Source organism: Aegilops tauschii, chromosome 2 (genome assembly GCF_002575655.3).
Source record: "Aegilops tauschii subsp. strangulata cultivar AL8/78 chromosome 2, Aet v6.0, whole genome shotgun sequence".
NCBI lineage: Eukaryota > Viridiplantae > Streptophyta > Magnoliopsida > Poales > Poaceae > Aegilops > Aegilops tauschii.
Genome location: NC_053036.3, coordinates 415146652 through 415163550, shown reverse-complemented (window position 1 = coordinate 415163550; position 16899 = coordinate 415146652). Strand labels below are relative to the sequence as shown.

Sequence of the window (16899 nt, the reverse complement as noted above, 5' to 3'; positions counted from 1 at the left end):
TTCTCCCAGAGATACTCAACCATCAACTACTCACACCGGCACAACAAACAAACCCCATCCTGCCGAGGCCGACAATGAACTTGTCATGGGATCCCACGATGCACCACGTCTAGACGCATGCACCACCCCCTCCCCCCAGCCAAAGCCGCTAACACCAAATCCGGGGCCACCGCTCCAGCAGCCTCCACCATGCCACAACCACGCCGGGCTAGCAAGATGGCCATATTCGTCGCACCAAGCCTGAAGGGGGCCACCACCCCGCCCCATCCCGCAGAGCAGAGCTGCCGAAACGAAGCCTGAGGAACCCGCAGCAGCCGCAACCCCACCCTTGGAGTGGGTGGCAAGTAGCCGCCGGAGCGCCACCGACCACCATGCCATCCCTGGCAGATGCCGTCGAGGCGCCCCAAAGCCGCTCCCCAAGCAACATGAAGAAGGACACCCATCTCCCGGTTGCCTCGTTGTCGCCCACGCAGCCGAAGGGGACCGCCGCATCTGCCGTCAACCGACCAGACCAGCGTTGTGACCAACCTCGGGGCTGCCGCCACGAGCTCCCAGCACTGTTGTCAGAACGATGTATGGGTACCCCGCCGCCGCCACGCAAGCGCCAGCGGCAGTGGCGGCAGGCCGCTTCATTTGGCCTATCCTCTCGCGGCTAGGTTTGGCGCCCTGGTGCCGCCAGGAGCGGCACTCGAGCGGGGTCTTTTCTCTATGGGACCAAATTTTACCTCTATCTCTTCATCCGCCCTTAATCTAGTATTATTGTCAAATCCCAAACTTTATCTTCTCGCTTTACCATCATTTGACGTTTTTACTTTCAACTTTAGGAAATCAATGAAATGGTCCTCATGTACTGCGAAAGATGGCATATTGTCTGCTTTAAAAACGAAACAGTTCTCACATGCACTATTCAAGGAAGAAAAAGAATATAGTTAATTAGCAAATGCCATATGTGTAGACCGGAGAATGGTAAACACTCAAAGGTAGTTGCCGCACCCATTACTTCTTTTTCTTTTTTGCGCCTTGTCGCACCCATTACTAACCGCAAGGAAATTCTGCATTACCTATAATGGTCTGTATCACCATGGGGTGGAACCCAGGAGCACAGGACGAAGGCAGGATGGGATAAGGGAGGGTGTGAAACCTAGTAGCCCTGTTCTGCAGAAAAGGGAATGGTAGAGAGAAAGGACATACCATTTTGTATAGAAATTTGGACAAGCTTTGTGTAGGTAATGTTCAATATTAATGTGCGAACAATTTTCAACATGATAACTGCCATGGTGTACTGACCGGGAACTACTTACTTACTGAAGATCACATAAGTGCGGCTTTTAGCATTTAATGAAGAAGAATGTATTCACATCAGAGAAGTATGTTCCGGTTTTATGGGTTATATATAATTTGACTGTTCTTATCATGGGTTATACAACCGAAAACATTATTAATTATATGCATAAAATAAATAAATAAATGTGAAACTTCATTGTAAATTCATCTTTGCCACTCCATGTAATCGGAAACAAAAAAAATTATAAACACGTTGATGCACAAGACAAGTGATGGTCTTGAGGCAGGAGGGTCAGAGGAGGGTGACGAGACCTAGTCTGTCTCCACTGTGGTCTTCTCGTATGGTCCTATGGCGATACGATGTAAATCCAATGGTGAAAAGTAATCAAAGTGGGTTCTCCCTAAATCCAATTGTCCAAATCAGAATATCAAACAAATTTAATTACAAAGTTCTACAGATAACTGACAGACATTAGTACAAGAGCATACCTGTTTGCTGATGGCAACTGTAATTCGAAATCCAAAAGTTTAAATAACCTCAAAGTTGAAATACTGCATCCTTGCAGCTATGTCTCCACTGACAAATTGACTTCTTGCTAATAGAGAAGCCCAACGAATGGTGGTAAGCAACAAAAATGTCCGCAATGTGGTTACTGCACTGATACTTTCTTTTTTATCGTATGCCCACAGTATCGTATGGTAACACACTCGTAGTATCCACTTCATCTGCAAATAGCAGCAATAAAATTTAGCACGAAAGAGTATAATTTATATATGACAAATTGTATGGGTTGTACAATCTTTTATTTTGAGGCAAACATTATACAGTTTGTACTCTGTACTACTTGCCAATTCACAAGATATACAGTGCAGTAGCAGCAATCGATCATCATTCTTTGTTCATCCTCTTTCTCGGGACCAGAGCAAGCATACCGCCAGTCAATCAACCTTATATAAGGCCCTAATGAAAAGTGAAAACTTGGAAGAAAGAGCATCACTAGTTAGTGAAGCTGCAGGACTAATCAATATATTTATTGGGTGTCATACAACTTAGAATAATTTTAAAGTACTTTTCATGTTTTCGTAACAACCCATTTGAAGCAGCATGAGCAATCAATAGATTTATTGGAGCTAGCAAAGCGGTGCATATATATCTTACACATGCTATTTTTCACAGTTGATGATTGTGTCTTGTTACTATTAATTAAACGATGTTCTCTCCTTCATTATCATGGAGAGTATGTACGTCAGTGCAATCTCAAGGAATCTGAGGATCGTGCAGAAATTCTCATCCACTTTTAGATTGCGTGCCTGGTGTAATATATAGCGCAAGGTCTGCAGGTAAGCGATTATAGGAATCCAGCAGATATAAACCATCGTCGCCCGCAAACCTGATGTACATCACTACTACAAACCTAATAAGCCGATCTAATTGAGAAAGGTTTATTAGAATTTAGAAAGCCTTACCTCGGCAGAGCTGATATTCGTTATTGATCCAGGAGAAGCATGCCAACACAGCGGAAGCGGCATCCATGTCGGTTCGTGACGAATGGCGGCGACGTCGCCCACCTCCTTACAGGATGAGGCATCTCTCACCTCGTGGCAGCGACCGTCCGTCCTCAACAATGAGTCGACTCCTGTGTCCTTGCGAGAGGAGATCCTCAAATGCGGCGGATACATGGGGAATCAGTGCGCCATAGTGATAGAGAGGCCACCATCGACGATGGTCTACACGATCTGGGCGACCATGGTCACAGTGATGCTCGATGTGACAGAGGCAAAGGCGACCACGACTCTTAGCCGGACAACGCCGGATCAGACCGAGCTCTTGAAACCCTCGATACCTAGCGAAGGTGCTGACGACATGATGCCAAGGAGGATGATGGCAGCCTGAGGGGAGCGGCCGAGCGGGCCCATCCCCTGCGTGAGCGTGCACGAGAGATAGAGAGCGAGGGAGAGGGAGGAATCCGGGATGGGGTAGGGCACGAGGCTACGTGGTGGCGGCGGCGCTCGGACTCTTCGAGCGGTAGGCCAGGATGATAGAAGTGAGATGAGGCGTCTGCATTTTTTTGTTGCTGCCATTGGATAATATTCGATTACAAATTAAATAGGTACATAAATACTTTAATAATGAGATAATATTTCATTACAAATTAAGTAGGTACATAAATGCTTTAATAATGAGATTTCTCAAAATTGGTTATTTGTTTCCTAATTAATGTGAGTGAGCGATTTAAGGTAATTAATTTAGATTTGATCTTTAGAGATTGATCGTGATTGATTCTTTCACATAAAGATATTACTAAATAATTTGCGTCAGTATGGAAAGTTCTGATCCGTTCAGATTTATTTTGTTGTGTGTGAGGGTGATGCGAAACTAAACCGGTGGGGTGGGGGAGGGGATGAAAAAACCAGCGAAATAAAACGGTTGAAAGTGATGGGACAAAAATAAACCGTGGATACTATTCAACCAACTCAGACATTAAAAGTAGAGATTAATCAATAACAGTTATTTCCGCAGTACACTTGACTACTTGAGCACTGCCTCTGCCTGATTATAGCTCTTTTCCCTTGATCAAGTGGGCGCCGCTCTAGCTTAGCTACAACAAATCATGGTGCCTTTTCCTGAATCATCAGTGCTACCTGTGTGCTGCTGCCAGTAGAGGAGGATGTCATTTCTCTTTCAAGTCTCGCTCTCTGATGAAGACCCGATTCTGCCTGCTGCCGCCGCCGCCCTCTTGACGGTCGGGCTCGACTCGGGGTTGCCGGAATCATCGTCGGAGCGCTTCCTCTTGAGACGATCAGTGGAGATAATCTGCTCCAGCACATAGGGCGGCAGGTCCTTCCTTCGGGTGTGCGAGACGTTCAGCTCCATGCCAGGCCTCCAGAACGCGTACGTGTACACCTCGTCCTTGAACTCCTGCGTCGTCAGGCGAAGGTCGAACTGCGGCGGCTGCTGCGGTTGCTGTGGCGACGGTGCTGGCTTGGACAGTCTCACGAAGAAGGACACGCGCCGCCGATCATCATCATCGGCGTAGGCGTGCGGGTGCGGATGGCAGAGCAGCATGCCGGCCGTGGCCATCTCGACCCTGACCACCAGCTGCCTCAGCCGCGACTCCACCCACCCCTTCCACTCCCGCAGATCCTCCTCCCCGCTGGCCACCTTCACGTCCACCCGCAGGTAGCTCTTGTACGCCTTGAAGAAATCGAACGGCCTGAACAGCGCGTCCCACGCGCCGGCCACGGCGATCTCCTGGCAAACCTTGTGCGCCGCCTCGAACTCCGCTGTCATGGTTCGCAGGGTGGCGCGGGAGATGTTGTAGCTAGAGTTCATGCAGGGGTATGCCGGCGTGATGACGGGCATGAGGTGGCTCCCGTCGCGGGGGTTCCTCCTCGGGTCCCACACGGGGAGCCCAAGCGGCATCTCGCCGCCGTCGTCGTCGTGCTCGATCTCCCGCAGCATCACCGGGTTGGGCCACTTCCACTGCGAGAAGATCCGGAAGAAGCGCGGCACCAGCATGCTGGGCGCGGCGTTGGGGTAGAGCTGGCACACGCGCGCCACGAGGATGGCCCACCCCACGCCGCCGACGAAGCCCATGGCGTTGGAGTAGATGCCCCTCGCCTTGGCCCAATGCTTCACGCAGCGCAGCTTCGTGCGGAAGGCGCCGGCGTCCGGGACCAGCCGCAGGATCTCGTCGGCGACGCGGACGCCGTTGAGGCTGCGGACGGTGGCCATGTCCAGGCCGCAGAGCACGGAGCGGCCGCGCAGGTCCAGGTCGAGGCAGACGCTGGCGTAGAGGAGGTCCACCTGCACGCCGCGGAACCTCATCTTGATGACCGGCACGTACGCACCGGAAACCAGCTGCAGCTCCGTCACCGCCTCGGTCTCGGCCAGCACGCAGCCAAGCACGTCGAAGAAGTCGTGGTGGCGGTCAACATAGGCGGGCCCGACAACAAGGGCGTCGATGTCGGAGCCGCGGCCATGGACGCCGAGGCGGTAGGAACCGAAGGGGAGCAGCAGGGCGGTTGCATGCTCAGCCATGCCATCGGGGTACTCTCGCTGAGTCGTGAGCCGCTTCACCCAGCAGTTGAAGATGCCGTGGAGCTCGCCACTGCTATGAAAAGGGCTATAGATAATATGAACATTAATGGCGCATCACATATGTGGTGCGCCACTATTATATACTAATGGCGCATCATGTGTTGGTGCGTCATTAGTGTCCAAATACTAATGGCGCACCACATCCACGATGCGCCACTAGTAACAATTTTTTTAATTTTTTTTCAAAACTAGTAATGGCGCACCAGTGAATAGTGCGCCATTACTAGTTAAACTAGTAATGGCGCACCACATCCACGGTGCGCCACTAGTAATTTTTTTTTAATTTTTTTTTCAAAACTAGTAATGGCGCACCGTGTGTGGTGCGCCATTACTAGTTCAACTAGTAGTGGCGCACCACTCCCATGGTGCGTCATTACCAACTTGGCCCAAAAATTCCACAGGATGCACCCCCCGTGGACCGCCTTTTCAGTTTAAAAAAATAAAAGAAAATAAGTTTCCCATGTGATATGTGGTCTATTTGTTGGGAAAATTTACAAATATGAATTTCGACTTTATTTGCAAAATCTCTGTGGAATTTGTAAAATGGGCATAACTTTTGCATACGAACTCGGATTAAAAAGTTTTTTATATGAAAAATCATCTACTCGAAAAGTTACATCAAATTTAACCGGGGAACCCCGTCAAACATTTTCAAAATCCTCAAAAACCAAACAGAAAAAAAGTTACGGGGCTTTTAAGATCTAGAGGGAAAAAATGGAAAAAAAAATTCAAACTTACTAGTGGCGCACCATTTGCTAGGTGCGCCACTAGTAGTAAAAAAAATTGGTTTCGAACTATTTTGTTTGGAATTTTTTTCAAAAAATGATACGTAATATGACCGGGAAGTTTGAAATATTTTTCAAAATTTCATCATACTCATGAACATGAACAAAGTCCTAGACATCAACAAGGTTTGATAGGATTGATATGATAGATATATCAACAAGTGCCTGTTAAGTGAGGTGGTGCTGGGGTTGGATTTGACTTGAGATTAAGCCATAGTGACCCGAGATTAGAAAAAACGAAAAAAAAATTTGAAAAAAAAAGTTGTTAGTGGTGCGCCATTACTAAGTCAGATAGTATCTGGTATACTAATGGCGCACCGTGTGATATACTAATGGCGCACTCCCTGGTACGCCATTAGTATCTGGTATACTAATGGCGCACCAGGGGTACGCCATTAGTATTAAATTCTAATGGCGTGATGCTAGTGGCGCACCTATAGTGCGCCATTAGTAGCCAAAATAGGTGCGCCACTAGCAGGCCTTTTCCTAGTAGTGCGCTCAACACATCCTCGCGGGCAGCCGTCTCCTCAGCGCTCTTGTGTAGGCCAGCTTCACGCAGGTGCTTCTCGAGCTGCGCCCTGCTCTCCTGCTCCGCCGGCGTCGGGCCAACCAGGAAAATCGGGGACGCCATTGTTTGTGGGCTGCTAGTATGCCAGAACTAAATCAATCGACTTGAACGAAGATGGAGAGAGGTCTTGCTTTTATCTGCGTGGTGAGATGATTGATGGGAAAGGGAGACGGCATTGTAGTCGAACTCGGATTCCAGTAAAAGAAACGCGTGCGATTGCAGCGTTCGTTGCAGTCCTAAGCCGTTTCCGGCAACAACTCGTTTGCATTTGGTAGGAATGAAACGAAAACACGTTCCGCAAAGGATTTGATTTGGTGGGGTTTGGATTCCAAATCTAATTTCCTCGTTTAGCAGCCACATGGATTTGTGAAGCGAAACCCTATTTTGTGGAAGGATTTGTGAAATGAAATGAATGACCTGTTTCGTTTGCCCGCTATTTTGAAATGCACACAATCAATGTAATTTTACGTTGTAAATGGGTTTTTTGTAGAGACAACATCAGATTTGTATGATGTATTAATTGCACGAAGTATTGCTCATGTGCAAAGGCACGTATATATGATGTACAAAGGTGGGCCACGACCTGAACTATACAAGGAACTAAGAGGTGGGCCCAATACATAGATATGCACAACATATATACTCAACATCCCCCTCCCCCCGCAGTCGAAGCGGCACCGCTGCTGACGCAAAGACTGGACCAGAACTCCTCAAATGACGTCGTAGGCAAGCCCTTGGTCATAATATCTGTAAATTGTTGGGAAGTAGGAACGTGTACCACCTGTTCCCGAACAAAATGGATATCCAACTCAATATGCTTGGTCCGACGATGATGTACCGGGTTGGCGGAGAGGTAGACCGCCGACACATTGTCGCAGTAGACCATCGTAGCACGATCCACAGGACAAGAGAGCTCCTGAAGCAGCTGGCGAAGCTACGAACACTCGGCGACGACGTTGGCCACCGCTCGATACTCAGCCTCAGCACTGGAACAAGAGACCGTAGGCTGCCGCTTGGACGACCACGAGATAAGTGAGGGTCCAAGGAAGACACAATAGCCCGAGGATGAGCGACGAGTGTCAGGACAGCCCGCCCAGTCTGCATCGGAGTAGGCGGTGAGGGCGGAGGCGTGGAGCGTGGCGCCAAGATCCATACTGCCACAGACATAGCGGAGTATCCGCTTGACAACAGCCCAGTGAACGTCCCGAGGAGCATGCATATGAGGACACACCTGCTGCACGGCATACTGGATCTCCGGTCGAGTCAGAGTGAGGTACTGGAGAGCACCAATGATAGACCGGTAGAATGCAGCATCCGAAGCGGGAGAACCATCCGTGGCAGAGAGCTTGGCCTTTGTATCAATAGGCGTAGCGGCGGGCTTGCAGTTAAGCATGCCAGCACGATCCAGGAGCTCATGAGCGTACTTCCGCTGATGAAGAAAGAAGCCATCCAGACGGCGCACCACCTCAACTCCGAGGAAGTAGTGCAAAGGACCCAAGTCCTTGATGGCGAATTCAGCGCGAAGACGAGCAGTGAGCTGACTGAGAAGACCAGCCGTGCATGCCGTCAGGATGATGTCGTCGACATAGAACAACAAGTAGGCTGTGTCGGAGCCCTGGTGATAGACGAAGAGCGATGCGTCCGAGCGGGTGGAGCGGTGTTGGGGAACGTATCATGCAATTTCAAAAAATTTCCTACGATGACACAAGATCTATCTAGGAGATGCATAGCAACGAGAGGGGAGAGTGTGTCCACGTACCCTCCTAGACCGAAAGCAGAAGCGTTAGATTAAAGCGGTTGATGTAGTCGAACGTCTTCATGATCCAACCGATCCAAGTACCGAACGTATGGCACCTCCGTGTTTAGCACACGTTAAGCTCGATGACGTCTCTCGAACTCTTGATCCAGTAGAGGCTCAAGGGAGAGTTCCGTCAGCACGACGGCGTGGTGACGGTGATGGTGATGTGATCCGCGCAGGGCTTCGCCTAAGCACTACAACGCTATGGCCGAAGGAGTAAACTGTGGAGGGGGGCACCGCACACGGCTAAGAGAACAACTGATGTGCTTGGGGTGCCCCCCCACCCCCGTATATAAAGAAGGGGAGGAGGAGGCCGGCGGCGGCCAGGAGGGGTGCGCCATGGGGGGGGGGGGTCCTACTAGGACTCCTAGTCCTAGTAGGATTCGCCCCCCTTTTCCTTTCTCCACCGGAGGGAAAAGGAAGGAGAGGGAGAGGGAAAGGGGGGCGCCGCCCCTCCCTTTAGTCCAATTCGGACTGCCATGGGGGGGGGGGCGCGGTCACCCCTTGCGGCCCTCCTCTCTCTCCACTAAGGCCCACTAAGGCCCAATATTTCCCCGGGGGGGTTCCGGTAACCCCTCGGTACTCCGATAAAATACCCGAATCACTCGGAACCATTCCGATGTCCGAATACTACCTTTCAATATATGAATCTTTACTTCTCGACCATTTCGAGACTCCTCGTCATGTCCGTGATCTCATCCGGGACTCCGAACAAACTTCGGTCACCAAAACACACAACTCATAATACAAATCGTCATCGAACGTTAAATGTGCGGACCATATGGTTTCGAGAACTATGTAGACATGACGAGACACATCTCCCATCAATAACCAATAGCGGAACCTGGATGCTCATATTGCTTCCTACATATTCTACGAAGATCCTTATCGGTTAAACCGCATAACAACATACGTCATTCCCTTTGTCATCGGTATGTTACTTGCCCGAGATTCGATTGTCAGTATCATCATACCTAGTTCAATCTCGTTACCGGCAAGTCTCTTTACTCATTCCGTAATGTATCATCCCACAACTAACTCATTAGTCACATTGCTTGCAAGGCTTATAGTGATGTGCATTACCGAGAGCGCCCAGAGATACCTCTCCGATACTCGGAGTGACAAATCCTAATCTTGATCTATGCCAACCCAACAAACACCTTTGGAGACACCTATAGAGCATCTTTATAATCACCCAGTTACGTTGTGACGTTTGATAGCACACAAGGTGTTCCTCCGGTATTCAGGAGTTGCATAATCTCTTAGTTAGAGGAATATGTATAAGTCATGAAGAAAACAATAGCAATAAAACTAAACGATCATAATGCTAATTAAGCTAACGGATGGGTCTTGTCCATCACATCATTCTCTAATGATGTGATCCCGTTCATCAAATGACAACACATGTATATGGTCAGGAAACTTAACCATCTTTGATTAACGAGCTAGTCAAGTAGAGGCATACTAGGGACACTCTGTTTTGTCTATGTATTCACGCATGTACTAAGTTTCCGGTTAATAGAATTCTAGCATGAATAATAAACATTTATCATGATATAAGGAAATATAAAATAACAACTTTATTATTGCCTCTAGGGCATATTTCCTTCAGTCTCCCACTTGCACTAGAGTCAATAATCTAGTTCACATCGCCATGTGATTTACACCAATAGTTCACATCATTATGTGATTAACACCCATAGTTCACATCGCCATGTGACCAACAGCCAAAGGTTTACTAGAGTTAATAATCTAGTTCACATCGCTATGTGAGTAACACCCAAAGAGTACTAAGGTGTGATCATGTTTTACTTATGAGAGAAGTTTTAGTCAACGGGTCTGCCACATTCAGATCCGTATGTATTTTGCAAATTTCAATGTCTACAATGCTCTGCATGGAGCTACTCTAGCTAATTGCTCCCACTTATCCAGATTGAGACTCAGAGTCATCTGGATCGGTGTAACAGCTTGCATTGACGTAACTCTTTACGACGAACTCTTTATTACCTCCATAACCGAGAAATATTTCCTTAGTCCTCTTAGGTAACTAAGGATAACTTTGACCACTGTACAGTGATCCACTCGTGGATCACTGTCGTACCCCTTACCAAACTCCTGGCAAGGTACACAATAGGTCCGGTACATAGCATAGCATACTTTATAGAACCTATGGTTGAGGCATAGGGAATGACTTTCATTCTCTTTCTATTTTCTGCCGTGGTCGGGTTTTGAGTCTTACTCAACTTCACACCTTTGCAACACAGGCAAGAACTCCTTCTTTGCCTGTTCCATTTTGAACTATTTCAAAATCTTGTCAACGTATGTACTCATTGAAAATCTTATCAAGCGTCTTGATCTGTCTCTATAGATCTTGATGCCCAATATGTAAGCAGCTTCACCAAGGTCTTTCATTGAGGAATTCTTATTCAAGTATCCTTTTATGCTATCCAGAAATTCTATATCATTTCCGATCAACAATATGTCATCCACATATATTATTAGAAATGCTACAGAGCTCCCACTCACTTTCTTGTAAATACAGGCTTCACCATAAGTCTGTATAAAACCATATGCTTTGATCACCTTATCAAAACGTATATTCCAACTCCGAGATGCTTGCACCAGTGCATAGATGGATCTCTGGAGTTTGCACACTTTGTTAGCACCTTTAGGATTGAGAAAACCTTCTGGTTGCATCATATACAACTCTTTTTTAAGATATCCATTAAGGAATGCAGTTTTGACATCCATTTGCCAAATTTCATTATCATAAGAGGCAATTGCTAACATGATTCGGACAGACTTAAGCATCGCTACGGGTGAGAAGGTCTCATCGTAGTAAACCCCTTGAACTTGTCGAAAACCTTTCGCAACAAGTCGAGCTTTGTAGACAGTAACATTACCATCAGCGTCAGTCTTCTTCTTGAAGATCTATTTATTTTCTATGGCATGCCGATCATCTGGCAAGTCAACCAAAGTCCACACTTTGTTCTCATACATGGATCCCATCTTAGATTTCATGGCCTCAAGCCATTTCGCAGAATCTGGGCTCATCATCGCTTCCTCATAGTTCGTAGGTTCATCATGGTCTAGTAACATGACTTCCAGAACAGGATTACCGTACCACTTTGGTGCGGATCATGCTCTGGTTGGCCTACGAGGTTCGGTAGTAACTTGATCTGAAGTTTCATGACCATTATCATTAGCTTCCTCACTAATTGGTGTAGGAATCACCGAAACTGATTTATGTGATGAATTACTTTCCAATTTGCGAGAAGGTACAATTACCTCATCAAGTTCTACTTTCCTCCCACTCATTTCTTTCGAGAGAAACTCCTTCTCTAGAAAGGATCCATTCTTAGCAACTAATATCTTGCCTTCGGATTTGTGATAGAAGGTGTATCCAACAGTCTCCTTTGGGTATCCTATGAAGACACAGTTCTCCGATTTGGGTTCGAGCTTATCAGGTTGAAGCTTTTTCACATAAGCATCACAACCCCAAACTTTAAGAAACGACATCTTAGGTTTCTTGCCAAACAATAGTTCATATGGTGTCGTCTCAATGGATTTAGATGGTGCCTTATTTAATGTGAATGCAGCCGTCTCTAAAGCATAACCCCAAAACGATAGCGGTAAATCAGTAAGAGTCATCATCGATCGCACCATATCTAATAAAGTACGGTTATTACGTTCGGACACACCATTACGCTGTGGTGTTCCAGGTGGCGTTAGTTGCAAAACTATTCCGCATTGTTTCAAATGAAGACCAAACTCATAACTCAAATATTCACCTCCACGATTAGATCGTAGAAACTTTATTTTCTTGTTACGATGATTTTCCACTTCACTCTGAAATTCTTTGAACTTTTCAAATGTTCAGACTTATGTTTCATCAAGTAGATATACCCATATCTGCTCAAATCATCTGTGAAGGTCAGAAAATAACGATACCCGCCGCGAGCCTCAACACTCATTGGTCCGCATACATCCGTATGTATTATTTCCAATAAGACAGTTGCTCGCTCCAGTGTTCTGGAGAACGGAGTCTTAGTCATCTTGCCCATGAGGCATGGTTCGCAAGCATCAAGTGATTCATAATCAAGTGATTCCAAAAGCCCATCTGCATGGAGTTTCTTCATGCGCTTTACACCAATATGACCTAAACGGCAGTGCCACAAATAAGTTGCACTATCATTATTAACCTTGCATCGTTTGGCTTCAATATTATGAATATGTGTATCACTACAATCGAGATTCAATAAAGTAGACCACTCATCAAGGGTGCATGACCATAAAGATATTACTCATATAAATAGAACAACAATTATTCTCTGATTTAAATGAATAACCATCTCGCATCAAACAAGATCCAGATATAATGTTCATGCTTAACGCTGGCACCAAATAATAATTATTCAGGTCTAAAACTAATCCCGAAGGTAGATGTAGAGGTAGCGTGCCGAGGAAGATCACATCGACTTTGGAATCATTTCCCACGCGCATCATCACCTCGTCCTTAGCCAATCTTCGTTTAATCCGTAGCCCCTGTTTCGAGTTGCAAATATGAGCAACAGAAGCAGTATCAAATACCCAGGTGCTACTACGAGCATTACTAAGGTACACATCAATAACATGTATATCAAATATACCTTTCACTTTGCCATCCTTCTTATCCGCCAAATACATGGGGCAGTTCCACTTCCAGTGACCAGTCCCTTTGCAGGAGAAGCACCCAGTCTCAGGCTTGGGTCTAGCTTTGGGCTTCTTCACATGAGTGACAACTTGCTTGCCATTTTTGAAGTTCCCTTCCTTTCCCTTGCCCTTTTTCTTGAAACTAGTGGTCTTGTTAACCATCAACACTTGATGCTATTTCTTGATTTCTACCTTCGCTGATTTCTGCATCACGAAGAGCTTGGGAATCATTTTCATCATCCCTTGCATATTGTAGTTCAGCATGAAGTTCTAGTAACTTGGTGATAATGACTAGAGAACTCTGTCAATCACTATCTTATCTGGAAGATTAACTCCCACTTGATTCAAGCGATTGTAGTACCCAGACATTCTGAGCACATGCTCACTAGCTGAGCTATTCTCCTCCATCTTGTAGGCAAAGTACTTGTCACAGGTCTCATACCTCTTAGCACGGGCATGAGTCTGAAATATCATTTCAGCTCTTGGAACATCTCATATGCTCCGTGGCGTTCAAAACATTTTTGAAGTCCCGGTTCTAAGCCGTAAAGTGGTGCGCTAGACTATCAAGTAGTCATCATAGCGAGCTTGTCCAACGTTCATAACGTCTGCTTCTGCTCCTGCAATAGGTCTGTCACCTAGCGGTGCATCAAGGACATAATTCTTCTGTGCAGCAATGAGGATAATCCTCATATCACGGACCCAGTCTGCATCATTGCTACTATTATATTTCAACTTAGTTTTCTCTAGGAACATATCAAAAATAAAACAGGGGAGCTATACGCGAGCTATTGATCTACAACATAGATATGCAAATACTATCAGGACTAAGTTGATGATAAATTTATGTTCAATGAATCATATTACTTAAGAACTCCCAACTAGATAGACATCACTCTAGTCATCTAAATGATCACGTGATCCATATCAACTAAACCATGTCTGATCATCACGTGAGATGGAGTAGTTTTCAATGGTGAGCATCTCTATGGTGATCATATCTACTATATAATTCACGTCGACCTTTCGGTCTCAGTGTTCCGAGGCCATATCTGCATATGCTAGGCTTGTCAAGTTTAACCCGAGTATTCTACACGTGCAAAACTGGCTTGCACCCGTTGTATGTGAACGTAGAGCTTATCACACCCGATCATCGCGTGGTGTCTTGGCACGACGAACTGTAGCAACGGTGCATACTCAAGGAGAACACTTATACCTTGAAATTTAGTGAGGGATCATCTCATAATGCTACCGCCGTACTAAGAAAAATAAGATGCATAAAGGATAAACATCACATGCAATCAAAATATGTGACATGATATGGCCATCATCATCTTGTGCCTTTGATCTCCATTTTTTTTGCAAGTTTTACGTGGCTGCTACGGGCTTCTAGCAAGAACCGTTCTTACCTACGCATCAAAACCACAATGATTTTTCGTCAAGTGTGTTGTTTTAACCTTTAACAAGGACCGGCCGTAGTCAAACTCGATTCAACTAAAGTTGGAGAAACAGACACCCGCCAGCCACCAGTGTGCGAAGCACGTCGGTAGAACCAGTCTCATGAACGCGATCATGTAATGTCGGTTCGGGCCACTTGATCCAACAATACCGCCGAATCAAGGTAAGTCGTTGGTGGTAAGCAGTATGACTATTATCACCCACAACTCTTTGTGTTCTACTCGTGCATATAACATCTACGCATAGACCTGGCTCGGATGCCACTGTTGGGGAACACAGTATTTCAAAATTTTCCTACGATCACGCAAGATCTATCTAGGAGATGCATAGCAACGAGACTGGAGAGTGTGTCCACGTACCATCGTAGACCGTAAGCGGAAGCGTTTAGTAACACGGTTGATGTAGTCGAACGTCTTCACGATCCAACTGATCCAAGTACCGAACGTACGACACCTCCGTGTTCAGCACACGTTCAGCACAATGACGTCCCTCGAGCTCTTGATCCAGTAGAGGGTCGAGGGAGAGTTCTGTCAGCACGATGGCGTGGCAACGGTGATGATGAAGTTACCGGCGTGGGGCTTCGCCTAAGAACTACAACGATATGGCCGAGGTGTTAAACTGTGGAGGGGGGCACCGCACACGGCTAAGAGATTGTATGTTGTGCTTTGGGGTGCCCCCTGCCCACGTATATAAAGGAGGGGGGAGGAGGAGGCTGGCCCAAGGGGGGCGCGCCATGGGGAGGGAGTCCTACTAGGACTCCGTTCCTAGTAGGATTCGGCCCCCTTTCCTTCCAACGGAGAGGAAAGGGAAGGGAGAGAGAGGGAGAAGGAAAGATGGGGGCCGCGCCCCCTCCCCTTGTCCAATTCGGTTTGGGCAAGGGGGGGCACCTCACGTGGCCTGCCTCCTCTCCTCCACTATGGCCCAATAGGCCCATTAGCTTTCCCGGGGGGATTCGGTAACCTCACGGTACTCCGAAAAATCCCCGATCTTCTTCGGAACCATTCCGGTGTCCGTATATAACCTTCCAATATATAAATCTTTACCTCTCGACCATTTCGAGACTCCTCGTCATGTTCGTGATCTCATCCGGTACTCCGAACAAACTTCGGTCACCAAAACACATAACTCATAATACAAATCATCATCGAACGTTAAGCGTGCGGACCCTACGGGTTCGAGAACTATGCAGACATGACCAAGACACATCTCTGGTCAATAACCAATAGCGCAACCTGGATGCTCATATTGGCTCCCACATATTCTATGAAGATCTTTATCAGTCAAACCGCATAACAACATACGTTATTACCTTTGTCATCGGTATGTTACTTGCCCGAGATTCGATCATCGGTATCATCATACCTAGTTAAATCTCGTTACCGGCAAGTCTCTTTACTCGTTCCGTAATGCAACATCCCGAAACTACCTCATTACTCATTAGTCACATAGTGATGTGCATTACCAAGAGGGCCCAGAGATACCTCTCCGATACTCGGAGTGACAAATCCTAATCCTGATGTATGTCAACCCAACAAACACCTTCGGAGACAATGTAGAGCATGTTTATAATCACCCAGTTACGTCGTGACGTTTGATAGCACACAAGGTGTTCCTCCGGTATTCGGGAGTTGCATAATCTCATAGTCATAGGAATATGCATAAGTCATGAAGAAAGCAATAGCAATAAAACTTAACGATCATTATGCTAAGCTAACGAATGGGTCTTGTCAATCACATGATTTTCTAATGATGTGATCCCGTTCATCAAATGACAACACATGTCTATGATCAGGAAACTTAACCATCTTTGATTAATGAGCTAGTCAAGTAGAGGCATACTAGGGACACCCTGTTTTGTCTATGTATTCACACATGTACTAAGTTTCGGTTAATACAATTCTAGCATGAATAATAAACATTTATCATGATATAAGGAAATATAAAATAACAACTTTATTATTGCCTCTAGGGCATATTTCCTTCCTGAACTTGTCGAAAACCTTTCGCAACAAGTCGAGCTTTGTAGACATTAACATTACCGTCAGTGTCTGTCTTCTTCTTGAAGATCCATTTATTCTCGATGGCTTGCCGATCATCGGGCAAGTCAAGCAAAGTCCACACTTTGTTTTCATACATGGATCCCATCTCAGATTTCATGGCCTCAAGCCATTTTGCGGAATCTGGGCTCACCATCGCTTCCTCATAGTTCGCAGGT

At 46.4% G+C, this 16899-nt stretch overlaps 1 protein-coding gene across 1 annotated transcript; it reads right to left on the bottom strand.

Moving 5' to 3' along the window:
* Nucleotides 1-3967: 3967 nt before the first annotated feature.
* Nucleotides 3968-6808, bottom strand: LOC109767465 (nuclear poly(A) polymerase 2-like). Its single transcript, XM_020326225.2, has 2 exons — nucleotides 6675-6808; nucleotides 3968-5399 (listed from the first exon to the last, which is right to left on the bottom strand). Exons 1-2 carry the CDS (start codon nucleotides 6800-6802, stop codon nucleotides 3968-3970), a joined length of 1560 nt encoding a protein of 519 aa, XP_020181814.2. The 5' UTR covers nucleotides 6803-6808.
* Between the last annotated feature and the right edge of the window lie 10091 nt (nucleotides 6809-16899).